This window comes from Cibotium barometz, chromosome 14 (genome assembly GCF_041138505.1).
Source record: "Cibotium barometz isolate CiBa-2024 chromosome 14, ASM4113850v1, whole genome shotgun sequence".
Taxonomy (NCBI): Eukaryota; Viridiplantae; Streptophyta; class Polypodiopsida; order Cyatheales; family Cibotiaceae; genus Cibotium; species Cibotium barometz.
In genome coordinates, this window is record NC_141059.1 from 53,440,513 (window position 1) to 53,468,198 (window position 27,686).

At 37.7% G+C, this 27,686-nt stretch overlaps 1 protein-coding gene and 1 long non-coding RNA gene across 2 annotated transcripts; one reads left to right on the forward strand and one right to left on the reverse strand.

Moving 5' to 3' along the window:
• Nucleotides 1–6,600: 6,600 nt before the first annotated feature.
• LOC147632188 (uncharacterized) lies at nucleotides 6,601–7,442 on the reverse strand. Its single transcript, XR_015267291.1, has 3 exons — nucleotides 7,422–7,442; nucleotides 7,052–7,226; nucleotides 6,601–6,886 (listed from the first exon to the last, which is right to left on the reverse strand). It is a non-coding gene; the product is annotated as an uncharacterized LOC147632188 (long non-coding RNA).
• A 15,126-nt stretch (nucleotides 7,443–22,568) lies between these two features.
• LOC147632189 (multicopper oxidase LPR1 homolog 4-like) lies at nucleotides 22,569–27,278 on the forward strand. The gene is made up of 3 exons (XM_086808824.1): nucleotides 22,569–22,925; nucleotides 25,124–25,210; nucleotides 25,682–27,278. Exons 1-3 carry the CDS (start codon nucleotides 22,677–22,679, stop codon nucleotides 27,227–27,229), a joined length of 1,884 nt encoding a protein of 627 aa, XP_086664950.1. The 5' UTR covers nucleotides 22,569–22,676; the 3' UTR covers nucleotides 27,230–27,278.
• Nucleotides 27,279–27,686: the final 408 nt, after the last annotated feature.

Genomic DNA, 27,686 nt, shown 5'->3' on the forward strand with positions numbered 1-27,686 from the left:
GGGCCACTCTGGATGCAATGGTGATGTCAAAAGCACCAAATTCTACATCAAAATACCACGAGAAGAAATGTATAGACTCAAGTGTCTACAAAGTTTAGCTTCGAAGTGCTTTTTCTTATCCAATGATGACGTAAGCCGTATTTAATAAAGTCACTCTACCTCATTTGAAAAACATACCCGCATTAAATGTGTACTCAATTGTTTTTTAAAAAGATACCCTCATTGAATGTGAACATTACTATTTTTTGAAAATTTTCAATGAATTAAGCTATTTTTCAACATTATGTTTGCTTCTTCCTCATTGGTTGCGCTTTATTTTCTCTCCTCTAAAAGGCCCTCCAAATGACCTCTAAAATTTCCTAATGGCGTGCCTTGACAACCTCTTACCCGTCGTGATCATGAGGATGCGATCAAGTTTAGGAAGGGGAGTGTGTTATTGGTTAACACATTCCTACGATAACTATGCCTGTACACTTATGTAATGGGTGCCCGCTTTATATTGTAAATCCTGTCATTTGATGAGGGAAACACCCTAAAGACACTCCCAAGTATTGATCTTCGAAGGACAGACAAGAGGCTCTTGATTAGTTGGCCAAACCATAGAGAAATGCCTTGTAACTATGTTTTGGGCATCCTGGGTCACTTACTCCTGGGTGGCCTAGTGGGAAAAGGCTTAGAACTATAAAAGCCAATTTCTCTTATTTGTTACTCATTCTCCCATTTGTGCAATAGAAGTGTAGTGTTCTCTCTCTCCATCTCTCTTGCAACTCTAATCTAGCATGTGTGGTGTGCTTAGGATTAGAGTTTGGGAGTGATTAGTACTAACCACTTGTTCTGTCTTGCGTCCCTCTTCCTTTCTCTCTCCCTCTTTCTTGAGTGATTAGGCTACCAAGGCGATCGTCTTCCACGGAGATCGCACACAATATTCATGATAGAGGCTGCATCACCCATTGGATTAGAGCACCTAGTGTGGGAGGACGGCAGTGAGACGAGTGGGTACAATGGAGCTCTTGAGCATTGTTGGAGCTCGGCGGATAGGAAAATTCCCACAACATGTTAGGGTAGGGTTTCCTTAACAAAGAATTTCTTCTAGTCACTACTATTGTCCCATGGCCAAACACACAAGTCAACCATTTGGTCCCAAAACTGATATACATACACCTCCACTCCTCCCTAGTAGACCAATGGAAGGCTCCTAATAAGTATGACTCTGGCCTACTAAAATATTCCCACAATGGAAATTCTTTGTATTTGTGAGCTTATGCACCTCTAAAAAATAACCAACTTGTCATGCAGCTCCTATTAGAGAATCATCTTCCTCCGACCAGAAGAGCCATTGTGCGACTATGAAAACCATTATCATTCCACAAGATCAATTGTAAACTCATCACTACTCAAATAGTTGCCTGGCATTGCAGTCAGCCAAATGTCTATGCCCTCTTTGTTGGTGCTAGTTGAGAGAGGGTTAGTGGAAACCCCCACTCCCCTTGGCCTCAAACAATGGAACGTTAAAACATTTTGTCAAATGGACTTTCTTGAAATAACCCCACCATGTTACTCTTACCATACATGTTTAAACTAATTTATGTACCATTCTCCACAACACACCTCCCCACAATCCACATGGGGTTATCAAGAATGGCATTGATACAATTATCCCCCTAAACAAGGAGGCTAAAGAGTAAGAGTGGTCATAGTGCCATTCTCTCCGAATGTTCTTAAGATCTAGAGCCATTATCTAGGATCATACACCATATTAGATAATTTGGGAAAATTCCCATTCCCAAATTATCTAATATGTGAGTCAGTTTATGCAGGCCCCTAGGAAGCCACACTTGGATGCGCACACTTGGATGCGGCTAGACGTATCCTCAAGTACATAAAGTCCATAGCCGATTATGGTCTTTTCTATAAGGCTGGTACAGAGATACAATTGCATGGGTACACAGATGTTGATTGGGTTGGTAGTATTGCAAACACGATATCTACCACTAGTTTTATGCTCTCATTTGGGAGTGCTGCTATGAGTTGGAGTAGTAAGAAGCAGCCAACAATTTCCTTGTTGAGTACAGAGGCAGAGCACAGGGGTGCTACTATGGCATCTTGTGAGGTAGCTTGGTTTCAAAAGCTACTTTTGGTGACATGGGAGAGCCCGTGGTGGATAGGGCAGTTGTCATATATTGTGATAACATGAGTAGCATATAGTTGGCTGGTAACCCAGTATATCATGCTAGAACTAAGCACATGAGTAGCATATAGTTGGCCGGTAACCCAGTATATCATGCTAGAACTAAGCACATTGAGGTGCATTATCACTTTGTGAGTGAGGGAGAAGGTTCTAGCAAGAGATGTACATCTGGTATATGTCAACATAGAGGATAAGGTGGCTGACATCTTCACTCACGAAGGCATTGGGCACAGAGAAGCTCCATAGGTTTAGGAGCTTACTTGGAGTGCAGTGTGTGGAGTTGAGCTTGAGGAGGAGTGTGGAGATATCGAGCTTAACTAGTGCTACGGGCGGACATTGATGACCCCCCTGGGTGATAGCTTCCGCATCTACACCACTGGCATGGTTGGTGAGACTATGGGTGATATGCGGCTAGTGGGATGACAGGCTGTGTGACAGCCATTTTGGATTACTAGAGACTGGTATAGTTATAGCACCAGCTCATTTAGTTGGGTTCACATTATGGACCGACCCTTGTATGCTATAGTAGTTGTGAGTACTAACCCATATAGTGTGTACTCTTAACTTTATGTTATGTTGGTTAAGTAGAGAAGAAGTAGATAGAAGAAAATTCAGCTTTCCATCTCTCTCTTATGTCTTGCTCTCTCTTGTTTACTACTGCTAGGGTTTGATTCTCTGCCTCTCCCCCACAATCTCTTTAGATTCTACAACCCATGATAAAGTTTGACAATGTAGAAGAAAAACATAGGATAGAGGGAGAGAGGGAGATATCAGATAATGAACACCATCTTATTATGGCATAAGGCTTTTCAATTGCAATACGAGTTAGGCGGGTGTAGTATAATAAGTGAGGGGATAAGAGTTCCTTATATAGAGAGGGGATAATAAGTGAGGGGATAAGAGTTCCTTATATAGAGAGGCAAACCGACTGGAATCAAGAAGCTAGCCGATTAGTCCCATGTAGCTAGCCGATAGGAGTAAATTACCCCAAGACTAGGCAAAACATGAGAAAATATATATGTTTCTAATAAAATAACAAATCCCACAACACATGAGATGCCCAAATTCTAACAGTGGGCTTAGAGGAAGAGGGCGGGGTAGAGGGGACTATTGTGAAAAGAGTCAGAAGCAAGGATGTGGGATGAGGAAGGGGGGATGAGGCAGAGGGGGGTGGGGAGGCAAAGAAGACTGAGATGGGAGCATCTGGGAGTGATACATTGGAGATGGAGTGCTCACTGGGGGTTTAGTGGGGCCAGTTGGCCTCACTAGAAGTTGAGAATCAGAGGAGGATGTGCTGGGTCATGGACTCTAGAACTTTATGGATGGGTTTAGTGGGTAAAACCAGGTAGCCACCACCCTAATGATAAGGCCAAAGCTGGCTTTTTCACCCAATGGGGAACCTATATCTACCACAAAATTCCATTTGGGCTCTATAATGCCCCCACCAACTTTCAATGGATCATCACCAAGATGATCTAAGAATACTTGAACACTTTTCTCAAAACCTTTTTGGGTAACTTACTGGTGCTCACCTTATTTCTTGTTTGGAATCTTTTATAGAGAACTCATTTGAATTAGTCCTAGTTTTCCTCCAATGCCACCACTCTAAGCTGCATATTAATCCATTTAAGTGTTACTCTCTAGTTTCCCAAGGATCCCTCCTAGGCCATATTATCTCTGCAGAGGGAGGATTAGCCCTAGATCTAGACAAAATTGTGGCCATCCTTCATCTTCTTGCCCCACTTAACCCTAAAGGTTTCCCAGTCTTTCTCAGACACACTAGTTACCATCGTCATTTTATCCACATGTATGCTAACATAGCTCTTCCCATGACTCACCTCATCAACCCCTCCACCCCCTTCTAGTGGTCCACTAGTGAGTCTAAGGCCTTTTCCTATCGTAAGAAATGCTTGACAGAATCCACCATTTTGATCACCCGTGACTAGTCCATACCATTCCATGTGCACATAAATGCTAGCTTATTAGATGTGGGTGCCATCCTCATCCAACCTAGATCAGGAATACTAGATGGACTTCCCTATCTACTATGCAAGACGCCTTCTCACATAGAGTGAGAGAAACTACAACCCCAGAGAGAGCATGAAGGCTTTGTCATTATCTATGCTTCCCTAAAGTTCTAGCACTACCTTCTCGGCACACATTTTTTTTATCATATCTCACCACCATGCTTGGAAATACCTCCTAAACAAACCCTTGGTGTTGGGAAGAGTGTGGCATTGGTTTCTCCTCTTCAGGAATTTGACTTTGAAATCTTGCTCTAACTAGGGAAGCAGCATGTCATGGAGGACGGATTGATATAGGGGATCCCTTCATAGGTATCAATGATTATCTTCCTGAGAGTATGTTGTTGAAAGTGGATTCTACCTTAGATTTTTTGGGGATGTTCTTCTTTTACTATCTAAAAGTACCTTCCCTCCTCGAAGTACATGTGCCATCTAGACCTCATAAAGGGTCAATAGTACAATTGGTGGTTGGTTAGTTATACAGAGGTGGACATGATGGCTAGCTCCTCTGCCTCACTGTGTGAGCCCCCATGAAGCAAATTACATCATTGAGAACGTTCACACACGAATAGCTAGGGCCAACTTTCACTACATAGAGAATTTTTCAGAGTGGCCTCTAGTGGTCGTCCATGTTTAAGGATGCAAGGATTTTGCCAAGGCTTGTGACACCTACCAAAGGTGTCAACGAAAGCCAACTTGCTACTCTAATCATTCACTACCACAACACAACCCCCCCTATTGATGGGCCTGAAATGATAAATTTTTACAAAAGCATCGTTTACATGATCATTAATGTTATATAAACAATGTTTTTTTGAGCTGAAAACATTGTGTTGCTTGAACCACCACCTATGCAATTGAGTCACTCGACGATCCCTCCGGCCCCTTTGGTGTAGGAGCTCGCTACGCCACCGAGACTCCTTGCTCAAAAAGTATGTCCCTGACCCTAGTCATATCCTAGAAGATGATGAAAACTCCATTAGCTTAAGGCTAGCTAGAATTGGAGCCTGAAGTAGTTCTTAACACCCAAGAAAAGCCTCTTAGAAACCCGACCCTAAGGGAGTGTCTGGATAAATGGAAGTTTTATTGTCTAGAGGATGCATCATGGGATCAAGAACAAGATTTGCTAAGGGACTACCACCAGATTGTGAGATGAGGACATCTCGATCCTTGAAGTTGGGATGTAATATCCCTCTTATCAGGTATGTTGATTTTTTATGCATATTTAATAAAGATTGTAGAGAGAGAGGGAGAATTTAAATGTGTTGCCCTATGTCAAAGTCCTAGAAATTTAATTACATGGCGTGACCACAAATACATTGAGGCAACTTAGTAGCATCCTTGCAGATGTTGTGTAAATACTCTTAAATATGCACATTCAGTTAAAAATATGCATTGGGTCATGCGCCATACATAAGTCATAGGTATAGGCCAATTATCTTACATTAGGACATTGGTAGCAACCTTTGGCTACTAGAGATTTGGGAGGGGTCCACCCAAAAAAAAAACACTAGATATCCCTAATACATCATCTACAAATACATCTATGTACTCCTCTCTTGACATAGGTGGATACTCTTAATACCTTAAAAAATGGCCAATATTTGGAAGGGCGGTACCCCTTGTGGTAGTCAAGTGGTGTGTGTGTGTGTGTGATGTAGTTATTGAAGCTACATCCTCCCAAATGGGAGCTTCCAAAAAAAAAAAAGACAACTAGTTGCAAACTAATGATGTCCATGTTTGGTGTTATTCCCAAATAATCTTGAGATAGCCTTGCTATAGATATCGGGATGCCCTTATTGAAGGGTTTTGATGATGGCTCGATAGTATTCATCCATATATCCTAAGTTTTGAAATGACAAAAGTGAATCTCCTAGTTTTTAAGATGGGAGGATGTTTTTAAGTTTGTTTCTTAAAACATGCTTTCGAGATATTGTGTCATTTAGCTTGTGAAGACTTTTGCAACACCATATATTGTATCATGGGCTCACATTTGGCCAAATTGGAAACATAATAAAAGCACTAAAATATGACGATGTTTTCAAATGACTTATAAGACGAAACATGAAAATTGCTCCTTGCAAGTGAACATGCTGAGCTATCTATGTGTATCTCTATCAAACCAAGGACCACATCATGTGGTGCTGGCCGCAGGTTCAAGTCCCCTCATGTGATGGGCTAGTAGTGGAATATGCCACATCGCTTATACAAAGGCTTTTGTTGACTCTGCATGAACTAACTTTTGTGTTGCTGGTATCTCAACCCGTTTACATTGCATGCGATGCATGCTACATGAGAGATTTATATTCCGATCAGATTTTGTGAAAGCAAATAAGATAGCCAGTGTGGCTTGAAATTGCAGCCTTTTCAAGATCGTAATCTTTTTTTTTTTTAATTATGGAAACATACAGTTAAACAAGGCACAAATCGAATATTCAAATGAGATATCAAAGACTTCAAATTATTGCTCACAAGTCCTTTATTATTGAAAACCGCAAAGCCGAGGACATCAACATGCCCCTCGCTCGAAGGACTCAGGAGGCCATGTGCAGAGATAGGCGCGCACTGCAAATTCTTCAATGCAAATGCGTTGATTACATCCCAAGCTGGCGAATGTATTTACGGGGTTGATTATGTACTTTTCCGACTGTGGCTTGTGCACCGCAGAAGCAAGCTGCAGGAGGAGACGAAGGTAGTTTTTGATCAGCACACTAGCATGGGGAGTTTTAAGTTGCTCGCGGGCAGCAAACCATCAATTATTAATGGGTTTTGTTATGACTAGGTTAGGTCACAAACCATGAATTATATTAATGGATGAGCAGCTAATTAGGGCACAAACTAGCACAGAATACAGCACTCCCGACCGTCACGCATTGTGGAGCGTAGCCTTCGTCGCATTCATTGGATACCTCGCAGGAAACAAACCCCGTGCATGTGCAAGTATTACTCCCCATGGCGGGAGCAGCGATGATGGAGGCGAGCGTGATCATCACCGTGAGAGCAAGCAGCATCACCTGTGCGTGCAAAAACACACACACACACACACACACGGAATATCATAATCAAGGACTAATCGTGGATCTAAAGAAATAAACCTAGCTCAGCTACGGTGGAAGGTGAACAAAAGCATCCTTTAAAATCGGATTTGGTCGGGCGCAGTGTATTAGAATGAATTAATACTAATATGGGCTTGCAGGATTTCTGAATACCTGACGTGAATACGAAGCCATTGCTTCCACGAACTGAATACAACGCGCTTTTAGAACCTCACAATTTTTAGATGAAGGTTTTATACTTTTTGGGAAAATAGTTTTTTTCGAACACTGGTTATGATGTTGCCTAGCCTTGAATGTGTTACTCGTGACTAAATGTACTGCTGCAGGTTTTTAAGTTGGCTTCTCGTGTCTTTAAATTGTCTGAGTTCGGTCACGCATAGTATAAATTTGAGATTTTCATAAAATTACCATTGGTAACATATTTCAAATTTTGAGGTACAATTTGGTAATTTTCTAGATCTTAAAGTTTCCAAAGATCTCTTCATTTCTTTCATACATGCTAGATGTTGTATGAGTTTCAAAAAATTAAAGCTATTTCTATCAGTTATTGAGAGAACTTGGAAAAAATAGCAAGATATTATAGTGATTTCTACTTGGTGAGCCTCAAGTTATCAATTTGAGCCTTGTTAAGCATGCATCATATAGGCTTATAGAAAAACCCTAATGGTAATTTTTCTTAAAAGGTGAGTTATCATTTGGTAATTTTTTACTAGTGCAAAGTTACCAAATGGTAATCATCAATCTAAATTAGATTACAATTTGTAACTTTTTAGTCGTTTGGTTCCAAGGTGGTTACCAAATTTATACTGTGGTTCGGTGGCTACTCGTGACTCATGTCGGTACTCTCTGATATGAGGTGGTACTGTGGGTCACAAGGAAGCTGGAGACTCAAGTGACACTTGAAACAGTAATGGAGTTTGCTCCGTGAAAATTACACTCATAAAGGATATTTTTTTTTCTCTAGTAGCCACTTTAGTCTTATCAGAGAGACAATCTATGAATACATTCTTTCCATTACATATTTCGCTTTAATAAGGATGTATTTCTGGGAATTTTAACCAATATGGTTTTGTAATAGTTTATTTATTTACACGTGGCTTCAATTTTAGCACTTAGAAAATGACAGAAATCCTCTTTGATGTTATAATCGGGTCCCAAAAAAAAAAAGCAAAATTTTAATTAGTCTATTCCTATGGGTTGGTACTGTTCCAAGCCCACGCCTTCCTTGTGACCCAATGTAGAGTACAAATGTATAATGATTTTGAAAAGGAAGCGATAACATATTTACACATGGCTTCAATTTTTGGGTCACACATTTTTTACATTCCATATTTTGCTTTAATGAGGATGTATTTTTTAGAATTTTTACTTAGCCAACATACAAACTATTTTTCAAAGCAATGAAAGAAAGTTGAAAAAAATATATAATTCTTCTGCATGAGATTTATGTATTAAAACATTAGCTCCAATGTCACGTCTTCCTTTTGACTTATAGCTAGGTTCATATGGCATGCCGTCCTCATGACCTTGCAAATGTACTATGATTGATTTCCTAAGGTGGTCCACATTTATTGTATTTTAATTTGTACATACATGAGGCCTTGCGGACCTAAATGTGAGACATTGAATTAAAGTAAACTCCTGATTGAGAAAATAAATCATCCACAAATGTCTTGAATTTTAAGAGGGCCCTATGGCCTCAGTGGACCCTCAGATGTTGAAGGTTAGAAAAATATGAACTTGTAAGGGTAAGCTCCATCGAGAAACTAGATTAAACAATGAATTTTTAAAAAACTTTATGGTGTGTACACTTCTGAAGCATTGCACTAAAAGTGAAAGCTGAATATGGAGATACATTGACTAAAAGGAATATTAAAAACATAAAACATTGGAAATATGTAAGAAACATACCTTCAATTGAGTATTTAAACTTTATAAGGAAAGAAACATAGGTTCAATTGAGTATATAAACTTTAGAAGAACTTTAGACTTGAGAAAGGCTTGTATACAAGGTTGATAATTAATGAAAGATAATCTTTTTAAACCTAAATGTATGTGTGTGTGAGAGAGAGAAGAGAGCGAGAGGTTAAGAACAAAGGATATTTTTTTGGTATGAACTAATACAAATTAAGGCAATTGTGTGTGTGTGTGTGTGAGAGAGTGAGAGAGAGAGAGAGAGAGAGAGAGAGCAAGCAGCATCACCTGTGCGTGCAAAAACACACACACACACACACACACGGAATATCATAATCAAGGACTAATCGTGGATCTAAAGAAATAAACCTAGCTCAGCTACGGTGGAAGGTGAACAAAAGCATCCTTTAAAATCGGATTTGGTCGGGCGCAGTGTATTAGAATGAATTAATACTAATATGAGCTTGCAGGATTTCTGAATACCTGACGTGAATACGAAGCCATTGCTTTCAAGAACTGAATACAGCGCGCTTTTAGAACCTCACAATTTTTAGATGAAGGTTTTATACTTTTTGGGAAAATAGTTTTTTTCGAACACTGGTTATGATGTTGCCTAGCCTTGAATGTGTTACTCGTGACTAAATGTACTGCTGCAGGTTTTTAAGTTGGCTTCTCGTGTCTTTAAATTGTCTGAGTTCGGTCACGCATGTATAAATTTGAGATTTTCATAAAATTACCATTGGTAACATATTTCAAATTTTGAGGTACAATTTGGTAATTTTCTAGATCTTAAAGTTTCCAAAGATCTCTTCATTTCTTTCATACATGCTAGATGTTGTATGAGTTTCAAAAAATTAAAGCTATTTCTATCAGTTATTGAGAGAACTTGGAAAAAATAGCAAGATATTATAGTGATTTCTACTTGGTGAGCCTCAAGTTATCAATTTGAGCCTTGTTAAGCATGCATCATATAGGCTTATAGAAAAACCCTAATGGTAATTTTTCTTAAAAGGTGAGTTATCATTTGGTAATTTTTTACTAGTGCAAAGTTACCAAATGGTAATCATCAATCTAAATTAGATTACAATTTGTAACTTTTTAGTCGTTTGGTTCCAAGGTGGTTACCAAATTTATACTGTGGTTCGGTGGCTACTCGTGACTCATGTCGGTACTCTCTGATATGAGGTGGTACTGTGGGTCACAAGGAAGCTGGAGACTCAAGTGACACTTGAAACAGTAATGGAGTTTGCTCCGTGAAAATTACACTCATAAAGGATATTTTTTTTTCTCTAGTAGCCACTTTAGTCTTATCAGAGAGACAATCTATGAATACATTCTTTCCATTACATATTTCGCTTTAATAAGGATGTATTTCTGGGAATTTTAACCAATATGGTTTTGTAATAGTTTATTTATTTACACGTGGCTTCAATTTTAGCACTTAGAAAATGACAGAAATCCTCTTTGATGTTATAATCGGGTCCCAAAAAAAAAAAGCAAAATTTTAATTAGTCTATTCCTATGGGTTGGTACTGTTCCAAGCCCACGCCTTCCTTGTGACCCAATGTAGAGTACAAATGTATAATGATTTTGAAAAGGAAGCGATAACATATTTACACATGGCTTCAATTTTCGTGTAGGTTATAAGATCAATGACCCGTGTTCTATATGATTGATTGATTGATTGAGACTTGAAACAGTAGTGAATTTTAAAAAGGAAGCACGAACATATCTACACATGGTTTCAATTTTCGTGTAGGTTATGAGATCAATGTGGACCATGTTCTATATGATTGATGTTGCATGGCCTACACCTCAAATAACTAGGCCCTAGGAGCCACACTAGTTCTTTTATAATAGAATAATATGGGCCAATCTATGGGTCACACATTTTTTACATTCCATATTTTGCTTTAATGAGGATGTATTTTTTAGAATTTTTACTTAGCTAGGTTATAAGATCAACGTGGACCATGTTCTATATGATTGATGTTGCATGGCCTACACCTCAAATAACTAGGCCCTAGGAGCCACACTAGCTGTATTATAATAGAATAATATGGGCCAATCTATGGGTCACACATTTTTTTACATTCCATATTTTGCTTTAATGAGGATGTATTTTTTAGAATTTTTACTTAGCCAACATACAAACTATTTTTCAAAGCAATGAAAGAAAGTTGAAAAAAATATATAATTCTTTTGCATGAGATTTATGTATTAAAACATTAGCTCCAATGTCACGTCTTCCTTTTGACTTATACCTAGGTTCATATGACATGCCTTCCTCATCATGACTTTGCAAATGTACTATGATTGATTTCCTAAGGTGGTCCACCTTTACTGTATTTTAATTTGTACATACACGCATTTTTAGTGCTTGAGGACCTAAATTGAGACATTGAATTAAAGCAAAATCCTGATTGAGAAAATAAATCATCCACAAATGTCTTGAATTTTAAGAGGGCCCTATGGTCTCAGTGGACCCTCAGATGTTGAAGGTTAGAAAAATATGAACTTGTAAGGATAAGCTCCATCGAGAAACTAGATTAAACAAGTAATTTTTAAAAAACTTTATGGTGTGTACACTACTGAAGCTTTGCACTAAAAGTGAAAGCTGAATGTGGAGATACATTGACTAAAAGGAATATTAAAAACATAGAACATTGGAAATATGTAAAAAACATATCTTCAATTGAGTATTTAAACTTTATAAGGAAAGAAACATAGCTTCAATTGAGTATATAAACTTTAGAAGAACTTTAGACTTGAAAAAGGCTTGTATACAAGGTTGATAATTAATGAAAGATAATCTTTTTAAACCTAAATGTATGTGTGTGTGTGAGAGAGAGAAGTGAGCGAGAGGTTAAGAACAAAGGATATTTTTTTGGTATGAACTAATACAAATTAAGGCAAATAATTTGGAGACAAATAAGATAATATATGAAAAACACATGTATAAGCCAATTTTTGTGTGTGTGTGTGTGTGTGTGTGTGTGTGTGTGTGTGTGTGTGTGTGTGTGTGTGAGAGAGAGAGAGAGAGAGAGAGAGAGAGAGAGAGAGGAAAGAGAGTGAGTGAGAGAGAGAGAGAGAGAGAGAGAGAGAGAGACTGAGTGACTGAGTGAGAAGGAGTGTGTATATGTGAGTGTAAATCTATTTTAAGAAGAAAACTAGTTAAGAGAAAGCATATATAGAGAGTGAGTAAACTCCAAAAAAACTCAATTGAGTGAGCATCATCCCGTGAACCTTAGTGGTGTTCATAAACACCATAACTTTCACATTCTCCAAACTTGCTTTTTTGTGAAAGTTTGCACGTGGAAGGTTATGGTGAGTATAAATTGGAATGGCACCTTGTTGGAGGTCTCAAAACTTTGAAGTGCATGTTTGGTGTGTCAAATGTTGCAAATGCAGAGTTTCCTTGCATATATTGTATGCGGTCTAGAAAGAAAGGTAAGAATGGGAAGAAACAGGCAGAGAAAGGTGTCCTACACGTGATCAATTTGTTTGCCGTGGGGACCAAATGGTACGAGTAGATCCTAAGTGGGATCCTATTCTTGACATCCCCTTGACAAGTGTACACTTTTGCACTTTGCATGCACTAGTGAGCCTGATCATAGACAAATTGGTTTATGAATATGTGTGTTCTGTATAAAATGTAGCCAGCTTTTGATGCCCAAGAAACATGTAAAAGGGTGGATGAAGTATTATCTAGGATGGGTTTACATCATCGAGGCCAGGTAGAAAAAAATAAGGATGAAAAAAAGTCCAAAGCAAGAGGCAATGTACCATGCAAGCCTTGCTTTGGCAGCTCAAAAGCAAGGAAATTCCTCTCTACACCATGAAATGAAAATGGAGAACTACTAGTACAATAACCAGAGAAATATGAAGCATGGAAAAAGTTACATATGGTCATACCTAATCGAAGCAATGGAGGAAAGAGTAGAGTAGCAAAAGAAAATGTGTGGATTTCTTTTGATAAATTGGCAGTGCTTTTGCGGAAGATGACATTTGGACAGATGTTTCTAAGGAGTTTAAGGAGGCGATTGGTATATTCTATACATCAGTTGTTGAAGCGTCGGGACTTCAAGTGGTATAACACATTACATGGTAAGTGTGACATTACAATAAGTGTGACATTACAATTAATTTATATGGTTTTAGAGACTAACTATGATTATGCTGTTTATTGATGTAGCATATATTGCATGCTCATGGTCCTTACTTTGCAAATGAAGGAAGTTTAGCGATATGGTCTACACAGGGCATGGAGCGATCTCATTAGCAAGCACGATGTGCTTTCTAAAAGATAACTGTTCATGGAGGTGGAATCTATGATGTCAATCCAATGAAACAATTACTTCTATGGTGGTATAGAAAGATAGTAATAAGGTTACAGGAGAAGAAACCTATGTCTAATGGATCATAGGCAATACAGAGAGTCATATGTGAGGTTAGAAAGGCACGATTAGAGAATTCATCAGGTAGAGAAAAACATGCTGAATGGTTGAGAACTCAAGAAAGAGAGGGAAGCAAGTGGAAAACCCGAGAGTCAAGTGTTTCAAATAAGCAAATGCAAGTTGAAACTCTGTAATTTTTTGTTGATGCAAGTATTACTCTACTAAACCAAAATGGCTTTCACATAGAGCTTGTAAACCAATGTGATATATCACCCATAATCTCACTAACTAAAACCATAATATTAAATGATTTTATGTGTGAGAGTATATGCATACTTGTGTGTGAACAGTTGTGTTATTTTTAAATTTGACTAAACTATTACTTATAAGTGCTTATAAGTGGTGAAACATTTACATTTTAAAGTCTTCTAGCTTTCAAGGCATGGCACGCAGCAAGCAAAGTGCTAAGAGGAACCCTATTAAGACTCTCCCAACACAGCCCCCCCAGGTCAATATACCAACGGAGACTGATAGTGAGCGCACTCAGTCTGACAATCTAGGAGGCACTACTACAGATACAATGCATCCACATCCGTCACATCACAAGAAGCGTAGATGGAGACCAGACATTGCTACTCTTCAAGAAATAAGGAAGTATCATAAAAGTACAAACTTAATCATACCGAGGGCGCCATTTGCAAGAATGGTGAGAGAGTTATTGCAAGATCTCCAAAACGAATGTCTTGTAATAGGTTCTATGCAAGACTTAGCTCTACAGCCAACAATGTGCAGCGATGGTCAGCCCAAGCATTGCTAGCTCTTCAAGAAGCAGCTGCGGCATATTTGGTGGACCTCATTAATCATGGTCAGTTGGCAGCTGTTCATGCGAAGTGCATCACTCTTATGGACAAGGATTTGAGACTTGTACGAAGGATTCATAATAATGGCGATGCCTTTAGTTTGAACATGGATAATATGATTTGAGTAAATCATATGATGCGTTGTAAACCTGTGTTTCAATGTACTTGTAATCTATGAGAAGTGTTTTTAATACAAGTACAATTTGATGTTTCTTTCTCAATATCTTGGGTGTTATTATCTTTTTCTCTCGTATAGTTTTTCAAGTTTATCGAAAGCATTATTTTTTTGTTCACAAGCCTTATATGGATTTAGGATTTTTTAAATTTTGTCTTATAATACATTCTATGCAAGACTTAGCTCTACAGTCAACAATGTGCAGCGATGGTGGTTAGCCCAAGCGTTGCTAGCTCTTCAAGAAGCAGCTTTGGCAGCTATTCATGCGAAGTGCATCACTCTTATGGACAAGGATTTGAGACTTGTACGAAGGATTTGTAATAATGGCGATGCCTTCACTTTGAACATGGATAATATGATTTGAGTAAATCATATGATGCATTGTAACCCTGTGTTTCAATGTACTTGTAATCTATGAGAAGTGTTTTGAATAAAAGTACAATTTGATGTTTCTTTCTCAATATCTTGGGTGTTATTATCTTTTTCTCTCGTATAGTTTTTCAAGTTTATCGAAAGCATTATTTGTTTGTTCACAGGCCTCATATGGATTTAGGATTTTTTAAATTTTGCCTTGTAATAGGTTCTATGCAGCAAGACTTAGCTCTACAGTCAAAAAAATGTGCAGCGATGGTCAGCCCACGCATTGCCAGCTCTTCAAGAAGCAACTGAGGCATATTCGGTGGACCTCATTCATCATGGTCAATTTGCAGCTATTCATGCGAAGTGCCTCACTCTTCTGGACAAGGATTTGAGACTTGTACGAAGGATTCATAATAATGGCGATGCCTTCACTTTGAACATGGATAATATGATTTGAGTAAATCATATGATGCGTTGTAAACCTATGTTTCAATGTACTTATAATCTATGAGAAGTGTTTTTAATACAAGTACAATTTGATGTTTCTTTCTCAATATCTTGGGTATTATTATCTTTTTCTCTCGTATAGTTTTTCAAGTTTATCGAAAGCATTATTTTTTTGTTCACAAGCCTCATATGGATTTAGGATTTTTCACACAACATGTATACATGAAAGACTATAAGTGTATAAAATTTCAATGAATTTAGAAAATTTAAAAAAATTTATCTTTACTAAAAAAATATAATAAAAATTACTCTAAAAATTAGATTACTTTAAACATGGATCGAAGTTCTAGAAACCCTAGGGAATTAGTGAAATGTTGCATCAAAGGGGCTCTTATAAATAAGGAAATTATTAAATATAATAAAAATTACTAAAAAAATTAAGAGATTTATTTTTATTCTATAAAAATATAAATATAAGTTATATTTTCAGTTCTTGAAGTTATAAATATAAGTTTAGAGTCTTTCATTTTCATTCTATTCTTGTTTTATCTTCTTCAAGAACATGGCTCACACTGAGAAGACTTCCAAGAGGGTTGATCCCGTGAAGGTCAGGCCCCCACCAGCGCCCACATATCGCAAACATCGGTGCAGACTTGGCACTGTCGCTCTTTGAGAAATAAGAAAGTATCAGAAGATGACAGACCTTCTGAGGAGACCTTTTCATCGCCTCGTTAGGGAGATCATGGATGATTTGAACGAGAGCCGGATATCTCGATGGCATTGTCAGGTCGGCAATAGTGAGGCTCCCACACACGATGGACAGCAGTAGCTTTGGAAGCTCTTCAAGAGGCTGCTGAAGCTTTTTTGGTGTACATGTATGGTGACACAGTGTACACCAGCAATCCATGCCAAGAGAGTCACCATCACTAACAAAGATAGGTTCTACGCATGCGAAAGTGGAGGGAAGATTATGGTGATGAGCAGCAGTTAGGGAGATCTTGTAATCTCATGTATATGCCACAATGTAATCTCATGTGATCATGATGTAAATGCTTTACTTAATGAAAATATTTTTTTTGATCCTTGCCAAGTGTCTACTTGATCATATCTGGAAATTATAATTGTATTGTGATTTAAATTTCAAATTAATGATTAAATATTATTTGTTGATCGCACGAATACAACAAAACTTTAAAAATATATTTTTATTAATATAGAAACTGTTACATCATGACATAGAAGCAAGTACAAAAACCCTAAACTCTGTGCCTCTTAGGACTAGGCTTAGCAGAGTCAGTAGGAGCTTTAAGCGAAGGAATTATGACAAAATTTCCATCGAGCTCGAGTTGGATAGCATGAAGATCAATCTTCCCAGTAGTAGCTGCAAGGCCTAGGCCAACAAGTGGAATGAATCTTCCCTCCACGTTGACCTTCGAACAAATATAAGAGCTTGGAGCATTTCACAAACACCACCTTCTCTCAGTAGGAGCTTTAAGCGAAGGAATTACGATAAAATTTCCATCGAGCTCGAGTTGGATAGCATGAAGATCAATCTTCCCAGTAGTAGCAAGGCCTAGGCCAACAAGTGGAATGAATCTTCCCTCCACGTTGAGCTTCGAACAAATATAAGAGCTTGGAGCATTTCACAAACACCACCTTCTCTAAGCTTGATTTCAGAGGCATGGACTTGAATGTAGCACCCTTTGTTAAAGCCTTGTTATTTTTGAGAGAGACTTGTCCATCAGGGGAGCATACTTTGTGAAAGACAATGATGTCTTGGAAGATCTTGCCAATATACTCCTTCAAAGCTACATCGTGGACTCTTCCTCTGCCACCCCTTGTTCCACCAGCTCTTGATACAAACTCATCGACATAGACAATTTCCTAAAGAAAATATTTGCATGCAAAAATAAAATATTAAAAACTATTCCAAAATACAATTGCATGAAAAAAAATATTTTCAAATGAGTTGAAATTGTTTGTGTGGGGCCTCAGGGGCCTAGGGACCCCACACATGTAATATGGCACATGCATCGGGGCCCTCCAGGCATGCCAGCCGAATCCTCGCTTGGAGGGCCCCGATGCATGCCAGATTACATGTGTGGGGTCCCCAGGTCCCTGAGGCCCCACATCGAAATTTTCGGGAAGATTAATTTTTTTTTTTAACGTACCTTCTCAGCCTCATCATTATGTTTCCCCGACTAGTGCATCTAGGTCTAATTTGGGTGATCGTTCTATAACCATGTAGAGGGTCCGAGAGGTCAATGCGTGGTCGAGGTCCAAAGAGCTCCTCCTGCAACCTCTCAAATTCTGCATTTGAGATATCATAGTCAGGAGCAGCTTCTGCAGCACTTCTTTGGATGTGGATGATTGCAGAGACATCATCTATGCAGCACTTCTTTGGATGTGGATGATTGCAGAGACATCATCTATGCTCGTGCCATCGTATCGGCTAATCTCAGTTACTTGTGGAGGGACATCCACAGTGTCAAAGTCAATGAGGTCTTCATCAACATCCCGAACAAGGTGGTAGTACAGCTCTTCCTCCCTCAAATCCAAGACCTCAAGGACATCCTGCATGAGCAAGTACTCAACACCATCTATAGTGCTGGCACTCAATAATGCAAGTTTTGCATTCTCAATAGGATGGGCTGCCTCTCCTGGTGGATATTCGACAAGTCCAAAGACAAGCTACGTGCCTCCTCCTCTTATTGTCCAAGATTGCCTCCTCTGGCTCCTTCTCTTCATAGGTGAGAAGAGGCACCACTGGCTCCTCATCATTCTCCTCTTCAAAATCAGAGCATAATATGCAAATAGCAAAGGCAATATCCTGCTCGATGAGATCGATCAGGTCTGCCTCCTTAAAAGTGAGGGGCACAGAGGTAGATCGGAAGGGGGGGGAACATGTGCAAGTGCTCTTTGCACAACCTTTCTATGGTTGTCACCACTCTTCATGGAGAAGAGGAACTCTAGGGGTATCCACCGAGTAGTGGAGTCATGGATAAAAAATGTGATATCATCACCCCATGCAAAAATATGCAAGCACTGGGCTATCGGGCTCTAGAGTCCTAAATATATTCTCTAGCTCAACACTACAACAAAAATGAGAAGTCATGGGTGAAGGCGTAAAGGGAGCAACAAGCAAGGTGGATAGAAAGTGAGAGATAGAGAATGCAATAGAAGTGAATGAAAATAACCCCTACTTATACTTATAAATATAAATTTATATATTATTTCATTAAAACTTTAATAAAGTAATATATATTTTATTAAAATTTTAATGGAGTAATATTTATTTCATTAAAACTCTAAGAGCTCCATCACATCCTGCATGAGGAGGTACTCCACCCCTTCAATGGTGATGGCACTCAATGAAGCTAGTGGTGGGTCATGACGGTTTCGTGAGGTTGGATGGATGCAATTTATACTTATGTTTATTATTGTACTTAAAATATCTATAAACTTATATTTATTTTAATACCTTATGTTTATACTTTAGTAAATAAAGGACACTTCAATAAAATATAATAAATAATAAATCATACTTCTATTTCTTGTTACATATTATTATTATTATAATTATATTATATTATTTACAAAGTTACTTATATTATTATTTACACTTAAATATATACTTAAAGTTATATTTATATTTATACTTATATCCATAGACTTAAAATTAATGACACTTCATTAAAATATAAGAAATCATAAATCATATTTATATTTATAGCATAATTAATTATATTTTTGTTTACACTTAAATATATATTTATACTTATATTTACAATTGTACTTACTTATACTTATCTTTATTTTCTTACATATTAATGGGTTCGAAACATAGTAGACTTAAAAAAACCACTACAATTTATGAAAATGAAATAAAATTCAATTTACAACACTTTTAGAGAAACGGTTTTTAATATTCACTTGGAAGAATAAGAATTACATGGACTCTACAATTTCAAGGATGTGTGGAGCAACACACTGCTTGCATGTTTTGAAATGTTCACTTCGACTCCCAACCTTCCTACCATCCAACTTGAAATAAAAATTACAAGGGGGATCGCTGGACATGAGTTGGATTTCCTGCCTCACAAAACTAAGGGGCCAATGACTTTCTACATCAACGCTATAAGGGTCATGACCCTCCCAAAGAATATTCACATCAATGAGTGTTGAATGCATGCCATGTCGCATGTCTTGGTCCAAGCTGAGCCACTCCCCTTGTAGAAGTCGCCACCTCCTATACTTGAAAAGCGAATGCACAAAGTTTGTCTTGCAAATGAAGTACCTGTCATAAAACACAAACAATAATCAGCAATCAACAACAAACATAAAAACATAAAAACAACAACAACAATCAACGATCGATGTCTTGCAATAAAGTCCTTATGAATAAAAACTATAAACAATCAACAGCAGTGTAATCTTACCTAAAGGTAACATCTGACATAGTGATTCTGCACTCTTCAATGATATCATCATTAGTGAGTTCTCTTGAGATGCCATGACTCACCTAGTAATAACTGAGTCATCCAATCCTCAGATGGGCACTTTCATTGATACATAATCTTAGTTTTCTTTACTACTTCATAGGATCCAAAAACAAATGTGCAAACAAACTAACTAGAACAAACCAACTTAGATGCACATCTCTAGAGCATGTGGAGGGTTTTATGGGAGCATGAACATCAGTTTTTATCTTTACCCTACATGCTTCTGACATGTCTAAGCTAGGATTATACCATTCTTGGCTAAACAACGGTGTTAGTGGAATGTACTCCAAACTATGTCTCTCCATATAACATATGTGGAAGAATTCATAAAAGTAAACATTCTGAGATGCCAATTCGCTTTTGCACTCTTGTTATCATAGATCAAGGCACCTATCTCTGCATGTAAAACATTTAGCTTTCCACTTAAGCACTCTACATTTTGCCATTCATGCAGAGTTGATGGATATAAAGCTGCAAGCAACAAACATGCTTGTATTAAAACTCTATTGATAATCATGGACTCAAAGCACAAGAACACAAAGCACAGAGATATAAACTTACTGTTATGCTTATGTCTCACATTGATGTTGTCATGATGCACTCGAATCTCTTTGTGCATATAAACATCTGAATGAAAGCCTCTGTTATTGTACCATTGGTGCGTCTCTTGAACTCTATGATTCTACCTTTCCATTGTTTGTTGGGGTCTGTTATATCTTTGAGATTGACCTTGAAACTCCCACGAGTACTTGGTCTCATTAAAGTCCAATTTAACTTACTATATTGATTAGGGATCAAATTACCTTCATCATCTCTCCTATTGAATACCTCCACTCTGTGAATATTACTCATATTCCTCCTCCTTGAAGACATCTACAATAAAAAACAAAGCACCAAATTAACAAAGTTAGACTGATGATTAATAAATATCTATGTTAAGATTGTAAGTAACAAATAAACATTAAAAGAACAAGAAATAAACAACAACCTATTGCTTTGATTCACACAACTTTGTTGCTTACAACCTATGAAAATGAACATAAACACATCAAGATAAAACATAAACAAACCCTAAACCTATGATCATTAGTGACAATTATATCTGTGGTGTAGAGAAGATTATAAGCAACAAATAAAGATTAAAACAACACAAAATAAACAACAACTTACTGCTTTGATTTGCACAATCTTGTTGCTCACAACCTTGCTCCTGTGAAAATAAACAACAATACATCAAGACAAAACATAAACAAACCTATCTTACATCAAGACAAAACATAGACAATCCCTAAACATATGATCATTACTCATAAGAATTTGATGCCACTTCAGATCACAATAGCTATTTGTGGTGCAAAGAAGAGAAAGTTCATTTGAGAAAACGTACATAACTCATAGAGGTTTTGTCCAAATGAGATGAAATTTTATGATGAGAGAGCTATGGTGGAGAACAACATACCTGTAAAATTTCGTGAAGAAAGAACTAGAGTTGTAGAAGATATGGCAAAATTGAATTTTGCTAAAAAAAAGGGGGAGAAATGAAAAAGGAGAGAAAGTAAAAAGTTAAACATAAAAAAAGGTAGAAAAATGAAATTTGGTTTTCAAACTTCCATGTGCTGACCACAAGGTACATCTGACATGAAAGAGCAATTTATGACATGAAATCTGACATTTCTCTCTTTTTTAAAGTTATGGGCTCTATTATTTTATTGTCCCAAGAGATTTGGACAAAGATATGACAAAAAGATCCATGTTACATGGATCTAGAATCCCAGCTCTCTCATTGGTCAGGCCAATCCTTTTTTATTCACTCCTTAAGGGAAAAAATGGAGAGTCCATATTTCTCCTAATGATTTTGTTTTTGGTCTATTGCTATTCACATTGTATTTACTTTTAGTTTGTTTGTTTTGCACCGCCTTGTTATATGCATTAGATGGCATGCACTAAGAATACTGTAATAAGAAACAATAAGGCTAAAGACCTTCAAGTTAGACAGAGGATGGCACAGGAATCAAGTTCAAGAAGAAGGGGAAAGTCCACTGAGTTTGTGAAGGAGGGAAGAAAACAAAAGTTCAAGCAGTATATTTATGCAGTGAGCAAAATCAGAAGAGCTCAGAAGTGCACAAGAATCGGGTAGTGCCATAGCTTTCATTCCAGCATGTCATCAAAGAGATATGCGAGAAGTTTACACTTGGCATGAGGTGGCAACAGTCTTCAACCTTGCTATGCTTAGAGGAGGTAGCTCAAGATTGGCTTGTTGAATGTTTTTCAAGATTCACTTTCATGTCAAATAAAAAAATGGAAAAAACAAGGTCAATGACAAGATCTAATATTCTTTAAAACTACTAATAATTCACGCATGTCTATGTAATGTATAATACATTCTTTACTTAAAATTACAAAAATGTGTTTTTTCTTCTACAAGGATTTAACTAACTTCATTGCAATCAAGGTATGAGTGAGTGTTGATGCAAGGTATGAGTGAGCACGTTGAGAGCGTGCAAGGGACGGTATTGAATACTAGTTTTCGTCCGTGTTGATGCAAGGTATGAGTGAGCTACACGTTGAGAGCGTGCAAGGGACGGTATTGAATACTATGAGCGAGCACGTTCGGTATATATAGACTTGGTAAGTTGGTAGCTCAATCAGCTCAGCATGTGCGTCTGTCTGCGCGCGACAGAGAGAGACAGAGAGAGAGAGAGAGAGAGAGGGGAGTTTTTTGAGCTCGACAAGCTGTAGTATCACGACAAGAAATGCGTCGTTCGGTAGGATGGCTCAAGCTCCTCGTATTAGAGCCAGCTTTAGTGTTCCTGGCGTTTTGCACGAGGTGCGAAGCTCGCTTGTTGGTAGATCAGGCTCCGCCTCCGCCTCCGCCCGATGTTGATGTTTGCCAGGCCCCCAGCCCTTACTTAGAGATGTTTGTTGATGCACTCCCTTTCCCACTCGCCATCGATGTCTCCAATGGCCAGCCCCTCACCATCGGCGCCTACAAAATCACCCAGGTTCACACACGACACCCGGACTTCTGCTAGTGCATTTTAGACATAGATTTTAGAAGAGAGAGAGAGTATATATACAATATACTATATATATATATAGAGAGAGAGAGAGAGAGAGAGAATATATATACTCAGGTATGTATAGATATATATAGAGAAGAAGAAGAAGAAGAAGAAGAAGCTCTTTTAACGTCGTAGGAACAATCCCAAGAGATCTATAAATATATATATAGAGAGAGAGAAAATATATATATATTAGGAGAGAGAAAGAGATACTATATATATATAGAGATATTATATATAATATATATATATATATATATAGAAAGAGAGAGAGAGAGAGACACACACACGACACCTGGACTTCTGCTACACAACTAGTGCATTTTAGACATAGATTTCAGAAGAGAGAGAGAGAGAGAGAGAGAGTATATATATATATATATATATATATATTATGTATATAGAGAGAGAGTATATATACTGTATGTATAGATATATATAGAGAGAGAGAGAGAGAGAAAAATATATATATATATATTAGGAGAGAGAAAGAGATACTATATATATAGAGAGAGATATTATATTTATATATATATATATATATATATATATAGAAAGAGAGAGAGAGAGAGAGAGAGAGAGAGTGTGTGTGTGTGTGTGTGTGTGTGTATATATATATATATATATAGATAGAGAGAGAGAGAGAGAGAGAGAGAGAATTTAGTGGCTTTAAGGATAAGAGTGTGTGTGTGGAGAGAAAGAGAAAGATCTATATTTTTGGGGTTTATAAGATATCATCAATGTTTTGTAATTTCTAAAAGGCCTTTAGAAAAGAGGAAATTGGAATAATTCGAGATTTCTACTGATCAATCATATGTCAAATCACCCAAAAAAAAAATTTCTATACTATCAATTAGCAAAGAGTGTGAAAATTATAGATTTATACTTATTTAAATAAAACATCCTAGGGGTTGGAAGAAATAATAATTATGCACAAAATATTCAAACTCGAAAAAATATTCAACCTCCATTGTCATACTATAATGTCAAGCCATAAATTATAGATTTATACTTATTTAAATAAAACATCCTAGGGGTTGGAAGAAATAATAATTATGCACAAAATATTCAAACTCGAAAAATTTCAACCTCCATTGTCATACTATAATGTCAAGCCATAAAAACGTTGTTTATTTCTCCTTTTAACAATCAAAAAGCTTTAAAGATCATACTTTGTGATTGCAAAAGCGATGGAGCGAGTGTGTATTTCACATAGGTGACTACGAGGAGGGGGGAGGGAAGTTGGACTTGCTTCTCCTTTTCTCATCTACAACTTTACAAAATGACATCAAAATTTTGTCTGAAGAACTTTTGTTGAATCTAGTTTTCTTTTTTTAAATGGCCCTTCCAAATAAATGTCTTAATGTTACGATGCATCACATTAATGTTTTTCTAGTGGGAAAAAAAAAAGAATAAGTGAAAATTTTGTGCTCTTTGCAAATTGCTACATTTTTTGAGAAAGGTGTTTTGGTTGACCTCTATACATGAAGATACATAAAGTTTTCTTCCTTTTTTTCAATTAATTTAAATGAATTGCAACATTCTCCGCCGTTTTCATCATCTTACTGCATTTCCTTGAAGAAAGCTTACATCCCATGTCTCTCTCACTCCATTTAATGTGCCTTATTTGTAAGTATGCATCAAAGTATTACTTTGCATGAACTAAATAATGCTGAAAAAGATGCTTCATTGAGGTAAGCCTAGGATTTTAGAAGGTAGACCTTGCATAAAATAGTCCAAGGAGTTGATTTTATCCCCTTTGCAAATATGTTTGACTTTAGTATAGATTCTTCCTCTTTAGATTTATGAATAAAGAGCACTTCAAAAATTAAGTAGCATAGTAGAAATATAATATGTTCGTATAAATTTGATATGTAGGATTTGAAAAGGGAAAACACTATTGCACAAGCTATCACACCTTACCTTAAAAGCTACATTTTTAGTTTCCATTGTCTATTTTGCTTACTAATTTCTTGTTTACATAGAGTTTTTTTTTTTTGGTTAAGTCTCAATTACTTATAACCATCCATGAACTTTTCCTTTTCTATGTGCATTATATTTTGAAGAAACATGGTTTTAGAGTTGATATATGTCAACAATCTTATGTCATGATTACTTTGATACAACATTTACTACAGAAGCTACATCGAGATTTACCTGATACAACTCTTTATGCATTTGGTTCAAGCCAAGAAAGGGCAGCATTTCCAGGGCCTACTTTGATGGTAAGGATAGCTAAATTGGTCTCATTTGTATTGTGATGTCTAAAAAATGATGGTGGTCTCATGTACCTAAATGCAATGCAGTTAGCATAAAATGTGTGTATGGATAGTGGAAGCTTTAAAGGGAGTGTAAAAGAATACATTTTGTGAGAATAGAGGATATATTCTCCTCCTTCCCAATGGATAGTAAAGGGTAGTGTAAAAGAATACATATAGTGAGAATAGAGGATATTCTCCTCCTTCCCACTGTATAGTATGGAAACCTCAAGATCAATCATGGGTATCTCTATTCTCCTTGTCAAATTTACTCATTCTTTCATAATGTGAGGTCATTGTCTAGGGGTATCAAGTAGCAAGGCTAGCAGTCTCTCTCTCTCTCTCTCTCTCTCTCTCTCTCACTCTCACACACACACACACACACACACACCTTGCATGTGAAATCTTCAAAGGATGTGATGTGTGCTTTGTTTGTAGGCAAGGCGCTATGTTCCAACACACATTCGGTGGGAGAACCATATTCCAGATGAGCATCATATGTTTCCAAGGGGAAGTGACACTGTTCCATGGGCCAACCCAAGCAGGGGAGGGGTTCCCATCGTGGTACACATTCACGGGATGGAAGCACCAAGCATTTATGATGGCAACCCAGATGCTTGGTTCACACCGATGAATGAGACCGGTCCGGCCTTTGTCACACGAGACTATGTGTACCCAAACACCCAAACACCAGCAAACCTGTGGTACCATGATCATACTTTTGGAATCACAAGGCTAAATGTTTTAGCCGGATTGTCTGGCCTCTACTTTTTGACTTCCGATGAAGAGGACGCAGCGATCCCAACTCATGGATTCCCGCTTGTATTTAAAGACTGGCGTTTCTATGCTAATGGTTCCATTAATTTACCGGGGCCAGGCATTTCTCTTCCAGTTAATTGGTGCCCAGAATGGTATGACACATGGCTTGTGAATGGTAAGGTGTGGCCTTATGCGCGAGTATACCCAAGACCTTATAGGTTCCGATTGCTCAATGCTTGCAATGCCCGCTTTGTCGCCTTGCAGTTCAGCAATAACCTCACCATTACCCAAATTGGTACCGATGGTGGGCTACTCTCAGAGCCACTTAATCTCACAACCGTTCTGATCTCTACTGCAGAAAGAGCTGATGTTTTAGTAGACTTCTCAAAGCTTGCTTATGGAGAGGAGATTCTACTGAACAACTTGCCTGTAGAGCCTAACCGCAGATATCCTGCTGCTTACACCAGCCCCCAAACTAGTGTTATAATGAAGTTTGTGGTTGTCCAAGAAGGCGGCATTGAAGAGGGAATAATTCATGACCCAACCTTCATGCAAAATCTTCCATCTATTCTGCCTTCACTAACAGGTGGTGGCCTCATTCAAAACCAATTCCTTACGGACCTCACTCCGACACCATTGGTGAGAACCATTACCATGGACCCTCACGATAATAGTGAGGGACGTACTTATCAATATACTATGAATAACTTCACTTGGAATGACCCCGTGACTGAGATTCCTATAGTTGGTACCACAGAGATATGGGAGATCATCAACCTTAGCAATGCACCGCACCCATTTCATATCCACCTCATTCAATATCAAGTCATTAATCAACAAAGCATTCTAGTGGATGACTATAATCAAGGCACTTGCTCCATTAGGATACCTTACCCAAAGAATGGCACATGCTTCACTGAGCATCCACAGGACCCACAGATGTACCAACAAGGTTGGAAAGATAATGTGATTGTTTGGGATGGAACCATGCTACGGGTTCTTCTTCGTTTCACAACAAGAGAAGGGAACCCCTTTTCTTTCGATCCAACAATTGGCCCTAACTATGTCTATCATTGCCATATTGTTCAGCATGAGGACCACTCCATGATGAGACCATTTAGGCTCCACGAATACAAAGCAAACAAAGGAGTAGACCTTAGCCTTGTGGATCCATATTTCAAGCAGTTAGTACTAAAGGGAGATGATGATGGTATGCCAAATTTGTAGCTAAGTTTGGTGAATCCGTTGCATTAATAAGCTTCTTTTAAGGCTCTAATTTACTGTTCTCTAATTTACCATCTTGTAGTTGATATTGATGCTAAAACAACTCTAGAAGATAATGTAGCCAATGTGGATGAAGAGTTGTCTTTTGGCAAAGGTAAAAATTCTTAAGTGTTTTTGTTAGCCTAGCTTATATTTTTGTAAGCGATGATATAAAAAATTAGCTATTATTTGGTGTTGATTTATCTTCAGTATTGATAGAAGGTAAGATCCTTGCAAAAGAGATGGTCCATTATGTTTTTAATGCATATGAGAAGAGGACAAAAACCTTGAAGCACTCACGTATGTCTATGTATGGTTGTTGTGAGGTTGATTATATTCATATGAGAAAGGTATTTGTAGCCGCGTTAAAAAGAATGTGGGTTACACAAAGGTACACGAGTTCTTCATGGGAGTTGTAGCC